We start from the raw sequence: 11,770 nt of genomic DNA on the forward strand, positions 1-11,770 counted from the left end.
ATGCCCTCATTTGGATAGGTAAATATGTGTTCGTGTATAGTGTTACACGGCCATGGCTGCTATACACCAGGTGCTGAACATGATCCACCCCCAATGTGTGTTTTACCGAGGAGTTCAAATCCCAAAACTCTGCATGTGCATCTGCTTAAAATATTAAAAGGATAGTTCACCCAAAAACAAAAAGTCAATGGGGGATAAGATCTGTTTGGTTACTGACATTCTTCAAAGTATCCTCCTTTGCTTTTAGCAGAACAAAGAAATGTATACATGTTTGGAACAATCTGAGGGTGAGTAAATGATGACAGAATTTTCATTTTTGGGTGAACTGTCCCTTTAACAGCAATGCAACAGTAAAGAAAGTTACAACCAAAACACAAATCAAAGTGAAAGTTGAGCATGAGACCTCACTATTGCATCCACAGCTTTACAAAACACACATTCACTGATCTCTGATCAGTCAGCCACTATAATCACACTGTGGAAAAGAGCAACCTGGAGTGTTTCACTCTGACCGTCGCTCTTCTCTACCAAAGCAAAACTGTCCAACAGTACCTGCAACTCTGATTGGCCAACTCGTAGGAAAACAAAGCGCTTCACCTTTGATTAAGCTCCACCCACAGCGACTGCAGGGAGGCATTAACCTTGATGACACTGCTGTTCAAACACAGCCATACACAAACACACCTAAAGCAGAAACGGACCTGCATATGCATCCGTGCTAAACCAAAACACAAACAGCTGGAGAGACAGAACGGGGCAGTTATGTTTGAGAAATAATCAACTTCATCACTCTCTATATACTCTCTGTGGAGTCGTGTCCAACAGCCATGTGTGAGACAGGAATCATAGTGTCTCATTCTCTCTCTGGCTGAGGTCAGTCTTGTAGACAGAGCTATGTGAGAGAAAAGCGTCATGATTCTCTTCCCCCCATCCCACAAGCTTCTGCTGAATGTGTTTCCGTGCACGCTGCACTCTCTCTTTTTAAAGACTGCTCCTTTTGTTCAGAACCGATTCGCCTGCTAGATATGCAGCAGCCGGCGGATATTTGACACTATTGTGTAAAATTGGTGCAGTTCGAGCTCTGGAAGCTCACTGCTTCCCTCCGAGACCACGAAGCACTTCATATATAATGAACACAGCCCAGGGTTGTCAGAATGCAGTCCTGGAGGACCACTGTACTGCTGGGTATTGGCCCCACATTGCTCCAACACACCCGTCTGTAATTTGTAAGTAATCCTCAAGACCTTTTTAGCTGTTTCAGGTGCGTTTTATTAAGGTTGGAGCTCCCCTTTGCAGGCACGCGGCCAACCAGGAATTATGTTTTACATGGATTATGTTCCTGTTGTTCTCTGGGACACAACACTGCACATTTCATGCGTTTCAAATCATCGGCTCATTAGCTTCGGGAACTGAAATGAGCGTCAGATAAAAAGACAAAAACATGCAGTTCTGGGAAGCCAGGACCAATGTTAAGAACCATTGGTATAATCAATATTTCTGAGCTAGCACAGGTGAATTAAGGTCTGAGAGGTTTATTTAATTGGGCCACACCTCCATAGGTGAAAAGCGCAGTCTGGGGATCCCATTGAGCCACCTCAAGGGAAAACTGGCAGAGTTTGTTTGTGACTCACGTGGCACCGACTCAAGGGAGCGGCTCGTGCGGCTGATCATCATCTCAAACTCATGTCCCCATCAGGTCATGAGGGATGAATAAAACCACTGTCTGATTCCCATCATCCGTCCAAACAAACATTCCCCAAAATTACATGAATAATTGGTCATGTTATTTCTCGTTTTACATAATCAAAAACAAATAATAAATATTTAAAACAAATCATATCAATTTTCGAATGTGAGCCTGTCAGTGAAATCCAGGCAAAAGTCTCCGTCCTCAGCTAATTGCGAGATGAAGTTTGATTGCAACCATTCATTTTACTATGATTTCAATCTTTGACATGGCCTTACTCAGTCAATATTATAGAAATCAAGATTAGATTTTCACAGAATCTTTACAATATCTAGAATCATTTTATGTAGAAAACAGTAAATCACAAAAAGACATGGTCACAAATGTTTAAAAGTTCCAATGAAGAGAAAGATATTTGGAAGAATGTTAGCAATTTTCAGTTCTGGGACATCATCCACTACCATAGTATGAAACAAAATATTGTATTTTTTTGTTCTGTTCAACACAAAATAAGATATTTTGAAGAATTTAGGAAAATAAAAGAGTTCTCGGGCACCTTTGGCTACCATTTAATTCTTCCCTATGGCAGTCAATGATGTCTAACATTCTTCCAAATATCTTTCTTTGTTTTCCCCTGAACAAAGAACAAAGTAATTTATACAGGTATGAAATTACACGAGAGTGAGTAAACGATGACAGAATTTTCATTTTTGGATGAACTATCCCTTTAAAATAAAATCCTGTGTCTATAATATTATTAGTAATATTAATAGACCATAAATGAACACTCGTATCATATCATATTCGTATTATTATAGAATACTACATCTAATAAATTCAGTAACCTACTTTATGTTAGGAGTACTGTACAATATTGGTTATTACACGAATATACAATAAAGGTTGAGTATTCATGATTGAAATACTACTTGTTCATTCAGTAAGTGTACACGGTGATTTTATGTTTGGACTTCTAATAATAGCGACGGGATGTTGAGGAGGAAGAAAGAGGAAAGGTGAGGAAATGCCTGCGATCTCCGCTGGGAACAATCCCAGACTGCAGGAGACCAAACCGAGAGCAGAAACGGATCAACACACACACACGCACACTTAAACATTAAACAACTTTGAAAGCGACACTGAAGAGAGACATACAACCGATTAGTTGACGTTAGTTTCCCTTATTACAAAAACTTAGTTGTTACAGTAACTAAACTTCCATGTGTTTTGGTAACAAAAACAGGTACATTAAACATTTTACAAACAGTAAAGCTGTACTTTTACATTACCTCTGTGAAAAAGTTATCCATTGTCCTTATAACTATTAATGTCTGAGGTCTTCATATGAGTCTCCGAGCCGAACCATCGGTGACAGACAACAGCGTGGAAAGTTCACGCATCTCACTGAACTCTGGTAACTAATGAAGCCTCTCTCTCTCTTTCCCGTTCGCAGAGACGCGTCTTTGTTTCAGACCATACAGATGTTAAAAACTATCATGTGTTTTGCTGCAAGAAGAAAAGAGTAAATCGTTCACGAGCGCTTGTGCCGCCAGGTCTCGCGAGGGGCTTTCGGATGTCCGTGACGGGATTAAAAAATACAGCGCGAGGCCACTTTGTATGCCGGCGTGACACGCGCCTCGGTGAACAGCGAGGGCTTGGTCCCCTGCCAAGTTTGCAGCGACTCCGCCGAGTCTGATCCCTGACCGGTGGCTCCGCCCCGCGAGCAGTTTGAATGGCAAAATTTCTGACGCCCCGTAGACTCGCGCGGAGCGAAGCGCCTGCCGTTCCCGTGGTTTGCAAAATCTAACGAAGACCAAACGGAGAGTTCTTTTGATTCCTCCAGGTGCATTACAGAAGTCACTAAACTATATGTTATATGAATTTGTTTATTTTTTATTTGTTAATATCATTGATCATTTAAGAAATTAGTTTCGAGTCTGTGACCATAAACCCTCGTGTCAGAGAGCTGGAAAAGTCAATGATTATGAAGGATTTTATCACTTTCTTCATGTTTGTGTAGTGTGTAGAGTGACTACTCGTCACAGGAACTCAATGGTCATGTCTGGTCAGGCTGTAAAAGACATCACGATTGCTGAGTATGCTTTTAACAGCTGCCTGCCCTGCACAAATGCCCTACTACACCAGTGATTCTCAAACTTTTTCGTTGTAAGGCCCCCAAATAAATACTTATAATCTTAAACTTAGTATTTTAATTAAACTCAAAACAAATATAGTTATGCTGGAACATCAATTATTTTGGTTGGTGGTCTTATTTTTCTGACGTTTGATTGTATACAATTTATGACAATTTTCTCTATTTCATAAAATACTACGAAATCTGTGGTCCCCCTGGATCCATCTTGGGGCCCCCAGTTTGAGAACCGCTGCCCTACACCACCTTCTGCCCAACTCTACAAATTCCCCCAAACCTTTCAAAATGTGGCTGTTCACCCCTAAACTTTTTTTAAACTTAATCTAAATTTGCTATACATTACATTGAAAATAATTGATGGCATGACCATCATCCATAAAATCCAAACCACAATTATTTTCTGTTTTGAGTTTAGACTTTGTACATTTATGTATGTTTGGGCTTATAGGCATTCATTCATTTTTATTCCATGTATGATCACATACATGTTGACAAATATTACTTATTATTACTATCACAATTTTGAGCTACAGTACACGATAAATAAATGTATAAATGCAATTTTATCAAGATATAGAATGCGCAGCTTTGTGACTTTATAATACTGACATCTAGTGGACTTTATTAGACTAGCCTATACAGTATGACAAATTGCAGAACAAGGAAATACTAAAACTCTGGGAAAACGAAACTGGCTATCAATCATGTACATTTCTCTTTCTTTGTGTACATTAAAATGGCAGAAGCAAGTGTTTCTCAGGATCGGTTTAGTTGTTCAATCTGTCTGGATCTCCTGAAGGATCCAGTGACTATTCCCTGTGGACACAGTTACTGTATGAGCTGTATTACAGACTGCTGGGATCAGGATGATCAGAAGAGAGTCTACAGCTGCCCTCAGTGCAGACAGACCTTCAGTCCAAGACCTCTATTATGTAAAAAGAGGCACAACCTGACTGATGCCACTGGACGACTTCAGGAGCTGATCTGCCCTCAACATGATAAACTTATAGAGATTTACTGCCGTACTGATCGGTGCTGTATATGTTATCTGTGTATGGTGGACAAGCATAAAAAATCACAATAGTATATCAGCTAAAGAAGAAAGGACAGATAAACAGGTACGACAGCACATATTGTTCTGTTCTACCAATTCGTCTCCATTCATGCTCCCGCATTAAACACTGTACATTAAAAAGAATCACAATATATTTTTTCGTTAAAGATACTGGTTTTAGTTTTTCTTTTTAAACAAAATAAAATAGTTTAGACGAATACAGCTGTTTTGTTATTATTGGTTATTTATCATTTACTATCTGTTTTTTTATTATAAATACACTATAGAAACACATAAAGGAAGGAAATACCGGCAGAAAATCAACGAGAAACAGAAGGAGCTTCAGAATTTAAAAGCACTTGTGAAGTCTCAAAAGGTGAGTTTTATGCAAAGTGAGGTCAGTAGTCCACTGTGACTAACAGACTGTGTGAGGAACCAGTAAGAGCTGAATGAATGGACTGATTCCTCTCTCTCTCTATCTCTCTCTCTCTCTCGCTCTCTTTACAGCGCTCTGCACAGACATTAGTGGGGGACATCTTTACTGAACTGATCCGCTCCATTGAGAGAAGCCGCTCTGAGGTGATAAAGCTGATCAGAGATCAGGAAAAGACTGCAGTGAGTCGAGCTGAAGGACTCTTGAAGGAACTGGAGCAGGAGATTGATGATCTGAGGAGGAGAGATGATGAGGTGGAGCAGCTTTCACACACAGATGATCACATCCATTTCCTCCAGGTAACAGAGATCTGAAAAACAGCACAGTCTTTTAGTGAAGGTCATGTTTTGAATATATTTTCTGTGAAATGTTGTTTGTCTTTGTGTGTGTGTAGAGTTTCCAGTCTCTCTGTGTTCCTCCTGGATCTACAGCCTCACTCAGTATCACTGTCGGTTCTTACCTCTCTTTTGATGATGTCGAAAAATCTGTGTCTCATCTGAATGAGAAACTGGAGAATTTCTGCAGAGAAGAGACAGAAAAGATATATGAAAGGGGTATAGTGTCCTTCATTTACTCTTTAGAATTTACTCTTTAAGTCCTACGAATATGAAATATTTCAGGTGCTATTTTAATTGACAATATTGTAGAAAATGTAGATTTTCTAGAGTAAAGCACACATAGATTATTTCCAGCCATGAAACCAAGCCCATAGAGGAGTTCCTCCAATGTAAATTACTATTAGCATATATAACAAATATTATATAATAATAAATAATACACATATAATACTTTTTATTTATTTATATATTTGTCAGATTTCCACGAGATTACACTGGATCAAAACACAGCGTGTACATTACTTTGTCTGTCTGAATGGAACAAAGTGATTACTTACACTGCCACAGACCAGGTGTATCCTGATCATCCAGACAGATTTGAGATTTTGTATCAGGTGTTGTGTAGAGAGAGTGTGTGTGGACGCTGTTATTGGGAGGTCGAGTGGAGTGGAGAGGTGGGTATATCAGTGTCATATAAGAGCATCAGCAGGAAGGGACCAGGTTATGGGTGTAGATTCGGATGTAATGATCAGTCCTGGTGTTTGTACTGCTCTCACTACAGTTATTCATTCTTGCACAATTACATTGAGACTAAACTCCAGATCTTCTAGAATAGGAGTGTATGTGGATCACAGTGCAGGAACTCTGTCCTTCTACAGCTTCTCTGACACAATGACCCTCATCCACAGAATCCACACCAAATTCACTCAACCTCTCTATCCTTGGTTTAGATTTTAGAAATCATGTTGTAATACAAGCGCAAGAGTAAAAGTGTGCAATGCCGCAAAACAACTGACGTTCTACAAATAACAGCGTCACATGTTCTTAATAAATCTTCAGCTTAACACTTTACATATTACAGTACACTTAGAGACATTCCCCTGTTTGATTTTGTTTGACATCAACAATACAAATGTGTGAGCATTTGGGTGCATAACTGTCATGAACGGTGGGTGGTGAGAGACACGAAGACAAGGACAGAGGACCCAAGTGCAGACAGCGGGTAAGGGGTTAACACAAATTTTAATAAATAATAAGCAACAAAACAAAGATCCACGTGGGGGTAAAGTAACAAACATGGAAACAGGAACAAGACTAACTAAACTAACAGGACTAGACTAAAACACATCACAACTACAAAATAAACTAAACTAACTCAAAGACTCACCACATTACACAAACACAACACAGCACAATGAACCAGCACGAGACAGAAGACACAAGGGCATTATAAAGGGGATAAATCAAGAGGGGACAGGTGCAGGACATGAACTAATTAACAAGCAATAACGAGACGAAAGGGCGGGAACAGAGACGCCACACCGGAGAGTGGAAGACCAACAGGGACAAAACGTCACTCTCCACATAAAACAAGAGGTTCTATCATGGTTCTGCCACTAGGTCAAGAGAAGCAAGACAAGGTGGGGCAGAACCATGACACATAACTGTATGTGTTTGTGTAAATGTTTTCATGTGAATATGCTTGTATGTTTGCTTGTAAAAATATATTTATTGTATATGTTGCAGTGTGATGCAGGTCATATAGTTCTTATACTTACTTTACATCCATGGCTGATGAAATCATATATTATATTTCTCTATGATTTCCTTTTTGGGTACTGAATATGATTTTTTGTTAGATATATAGTAAAAACTGAAACGGTTCTGTAATAGTATAGAAAATACAGACAAATTTGACAAATAATATTACCATATCACAGGTTTGAGCTTCTTTAGAAATCAAAATGTGTAAATAAAATGTGGTGAGCAGTGAGAATAAAATCATGTGTTTACTGAATCAGATTAGTTTTCTATCATTTGTGGTAACTAGCTTTCTCTACAAGACTGACATCTGGTGGACTTGTTTATTATATGATGACAAGCACACTTGTTTGCGCATTTGACAGAACAAGGAAATTATTCAGTTCAGCGAAAACGAAACTAACCAATCGTTGATCTGGGCGCTGTATGTTTCTCTGTCTTTGTGTACATACATAAATATGGCAGAAGCCAATGTTGCTTTAGCTCAGGATCAGTTTATCTGTTCAATCTGTCTGGATCTCCCGAAGGATCCAGTGACTATTCCCTGTGGACACAGTTACTGTATGAGCTGTATTACGGATTACTGGAATCAGGACGATCAATGGAGAGTCAGCTGCCCTCAGTGCAGACAGACCTTCAGTCCAAGACCTGTTTTAGGTAAAAACACCATGCTGGCTGAAGTGGTGGAGAAACTGAAGAACACTCAACTACAAGCTGCTCGTCCTGATCACTGTTATGCTGGACCTGGAGATGTGGAGTGTGACGTCTGTACTGAGAGAAAACACAAAGCCGTCAAGTCCTGTCTGGTGTGTCTCAACTCTTACTGTCAAGATCATCTCGAACAACATGAGAATTTCTTCAAAGGCAAGAAGCACAAGCTGATAGATGCCACTGGACGACTTCAGCAGATGATCTGCCCTCAACATGAGAAACTTTTAGAGATTTACTGTCGTACTGATCAGCATTGTATATGTCTTCTATGTATGGTGGGCAAGCACAAAAATCACAATACAGTATCAACTGAAGAAGAGCGGACTTGGAAACAGGTATGATAGCACAGAGTGTTATTCTAACCAATTCAGAAATATTCCTTCACGATACCTAAATGAGAACAATACCTTAAAAAGAATCACTAAAATAGACTTAAAACAGTTTTACAAGGATCACTCAGAGGATAGAGTTTATCCTCTGTTTTTACATAAACCTCACAAGCACCTCATGACAGTATCTTGATGAATATAACAATTTAGACAGCTATTTCTAGGCTTCTTAAACATCAGCTATTTCAATTGATCTGTTTTTAAATAACGCCTCCAACAGAAACAATTGACGGAGATACAAAGACAATACCAGCAGAGAGTGCAGGAGAAACAGAAGAAGCTACAGGAGTTGAGAGAGGCTGTGGAGACTCATAAGGTGAGTTTTGATCGGAAGATCAACTGCTGACTGCTGGAAGAGCTGCTTCACACTCAATGAGGACTCTCCAGACTGAACAGACTGTGTAATGTCTCTCTCTCTCTCTCTCTCTCTCTCTTTAATTAGTTTTCACCCATTTCTTGTAATTGATATATGTATATTTATTTTTCCTTTTTTTTCTTTCCCTATCTTTTGCCTCGTGGTAATATGATGTGTGGCTTTGGCAACTAACTTGTAATAAAGAGTTATTTAAAATTCAAAAAAATTCTCTCCCTCGCTCTCTCTCTGTGTGTGTGTGTGTGTGTGTGTGTGTGCGTGCGTGCGTGCGTGCGTGCGTGCGTGCGTGCGTGCGTGTGTGTGTTCCAACAGCGGTCTGCACAGGCAGCAGTGGAGGACAGTGAGAAGATCTTTACTGAACGGATCCGCTCCATTGAGAGAAGTCGCTCTGAGGTGATACAGCTGATCAGAGATCAGGAAAAGGCTGCAGTGAATCGAGCTGAAGAACTCTTGAAGCGTCTGGAGCAGGAGATTGATGATCTGAGGAGGAGAGACACTGAGCTGGAGCAGCTTTCACACACAGATGATCACATCCATTTCCTCCAGGTCACAGAGATCTAAAAAAACAGTACAGTGGCATTTAGAAATTGAAGAGCACGTTTAAAGAGATTGTATTTTCTATCAAATGTGTCTTTAGTTTCTAATATTTGTCTTTGTGTGTGTGTAGAGTTTCCAGTCTCTGTCTGTTCCTCCTGGATCTACAGCCTCACTCAACATCACTGTCAGTTCTCTCCTCTCTTTTGATGATGCAGGAAAATCTGTGTCTCATCTGAAAGAGAATCTGGAGAAGTTCTGCAGAGAAAAGATAGAAAATATATCAGTTGAAGGTAAAGTGTAATTCATTTGCTCGTTACAATGCATTACTGTGTTGAAATACAATGCACATTAAAATGAGTCTGAAATATTTGAGGTTCTATTTCAATTGACAATATTTACAATCAAATGTTTATTTTCCATAGTGAAACACAAAGAGATATTCAGTCATGAACCAAAGACCAGAAAGGATTTCCTCCAATGTAAGTTATTATTAGCATAAATGCAAAGAGACATACAGAGAGAAAATGTTGTATTTTATATCATCAACCAATTTGAAGTTTTCACATATCAATCAAAATTATTATTTGTTTTATTTTCTCAGACTCCCACCAGCTGACACTGGATCCAAACACAGCACATAAACACCTCTGTCTGTCTGAATGGAACACAGTGATTACTAACACTGGCACAGTTCAGTTGTATCCTGATCATCCAGACAGATTTGATGGTACAGCTCAAGTGTTGTGTAGAGAGAGTGTGAGTGGACGCAGTTACTGGGAATTTGAGTGGAGTAGTAATGTTGGTATATCAGTGTCATATAAGAGCATCAGCAGGAAAGGAGAGGGTAATAATTGTAGGTTTGGACATAATGTACAGTCCTGGTGTTTATACTGCTCTGAATACAGTTACTCATTCTATCACAATCATAAAAACACTAAACTCTGTGTAGTGCCCGGATCTTCTAGAATAGGAGTGTACGTGGACCACAGCGCAGGAATTCTGTCCTTCTACAGCGTCTCTGACACAATGACCCTCATCCACAGAGTCCACACCACATTCACTCAACCTCTCTATCCTGGGTTTTGGGTTTACGGATCAGTTTTGGATAAAAACATATCAAGAGTAAAATTGTGTTATGTAACAAAATTACTTGCAAAGAATTTTTAAAAGTTATATAGTTGTCACAGGGTCTCAACAATAAATATTTTTCTAATTTGCATATTACAATTTATAGAGACAGTCTCCAGCAAATGATGACAGGTTTTTGATTCCCAGTCAACAGGTTTAAACTTAGAACTTAATTATAAACCCAAATCTTTAACTACTAGCCCTTAATGAAATAACATGTCAGATATGATTAGGTTAAACATCTTCACTTAAGATTAATCTAGTGATTGATGCCAGATTGGAATCAAAAGAAATCTTTGTCATTAAAACAATCATGTGTGAACATTTGGGTGCAAAATTGTGTTTGGGTTAATGTGTTTTTATGTGAATAGGCTTGTTTGCTTGTAAAAATATATTAATTATGTTGCAGTTTGATGCAGGTCATATAATTCTCACATGACTGTCAATAATAATGAAACTTACTTCATGTTGAACTGAAAATATTATGGAGGCCTAAAAGTAATAGTATAGAAAATATAGAAAGTGTACAGATAATATTGCCATACCACAAATTTGAGCATCCAATATAAATAAAACATTTAAAGTGTAAGTTTGGCTGAAGTGGTGGAGAAACTGAAGAGATTATTATATAGATCTGATATACCAGAGATGATATATTTCTGCAATCTATGCATTATAAATGTATTGATGTTTCTGTTGTATGTCTTTGTGTCTGTGTAGAGTTTTTTTCAGTCTCTCTCTCTCTCTCTCTCTCTCTCTCTCTCTCTCTCTCTCTCTCTCTCTCTGTTCCTCCTGGATCTACAGACTCTCTCAACATCACATCTCTCTTTCGATTATGTAGAAAAATAATATTGTGATGTTACAAGTTCTCAATAATAATTCTTCAGATAATTAGTTCATAGTACAATTACACCATTTTACTGTAAAAATAACTTCCATCTGATTCTCTTTTTACAGTTTGGTTTTATAAAGGCTGTACATCAAACTTATAATTTCTCTACTGTCTCACATTTTGAAAAAAAATGTATCTATTCAATTTTTTTTATTTACCTTTAAGTAATAAATGCAGAACTATTTACTTGATGAATACCCTTTAATTGAGTTTAATTTTGTTGACGTAACCATGCTTTAACTATAATGAATAAGTATGTTTTTACATCTCTGACTGCACTCATTTTTTACCAAGTTCACAGTTTATTTCTGTCCA

The 11,770-nt window shown here is 38.5% G+C and overlaps 3 protein-coding genes and 1 pseudogene across 3 annotated transcripts in view; 3 read left to right on the top strand and 1 right to left on the bottom strand.

Annotated features, from left to right (window-relative positions):
• myo10 (myosin X) overlaps nucleotides 1-3,329 on the bottom strand; it is a 40,959-nt gene extending 37,630 nt beyond the window's left edge. Inside the window, exon 1 of the mRNA XM_057333503.1 lies at nucleotides 2,976-3,329. Coding sequence (XP_057189486.1) covers nucleotides 2,976-2,997 — 22 coding nt within the window. The 5' untranslated portion in view covers nucleotides 2,998-3,329. The remainder of the gene's footprint in view (nucleotides 1-2,975) is intronic.
• Nucleotides 3,330-4,575: 1,246 nt separating this feature from the next.
• On the top strand, nucleotides 4,576-6,176 carry LOC130554271 (E3 ubiquitin-protein ligase TRIM39-like). Its single transcript, XM_057333786.1, has 4 exons — nucleotides 4,576-4,861; nucleotides 5,181-5,269; nucleotides 5,401-5,625; nucleotides 5,721-6,176. The coding sequence occupies exons 1-4, from the start codon at nucleotides 4,576-4,578 to the stop codon at nucleotides 5,919-5,921; spliced, it is 801 nt and encodes a 266-aa protein (XP_057189769.1). The 3' UTR covers nucleotides 5,922-6,176.
• LOC130554272 (stonustoxin subunit beta-like) lies at nucleotides 5,933-7,041 on the top strand (annotated as a pseudogene).
• Nucleotides 7,042-7,637: 596 nt separating this feature from the next.
• Nucleotides 7,638-11,549, top strand: LOC130554058 (tripartite motif-containing protein 16-like). The gene is made up of 6 exons (XM_057333470.1): nucleotides 7,638-8,471; nucleotides 8,746-8,841; nucleotides 9,211-9,444; nucleotides 9,566-9,725; nucleotides 9,858-9,914; nucleotides 10,037-11,549. The coding sequence occupies exons 1-6, from the start codon at nucleotides 7,884-7,886 to the stop codon at nucleotides 10,600-10,602; spliced, it is 1,701 nt and encodes a 566-aa protein (XP_057189453.1). The 5' UTR covers nucleotides 7,638-7,883; the 3' UTR covers nucleotides 10,603-11,549.
• Nucleotides 11,550-11,770: the final 221 nt, after the last annotated feature.

The sequence above is a fragment of the Triplophysa rosa genome, linkage group LG5 (assembly GCF_024868665.1).
Source record: "Triplophysa rosa linkage group LG5, Trosa_1v2, whole genome shotgun sequence".
Classification (NCBI taxonomy): domain Eukaryota; kingdom Metazoa; phylum Chordata; class Actinopteri; order Cypriniformes; family Nemacheilidae; genus Triplophysa; species Triplophysa rosa.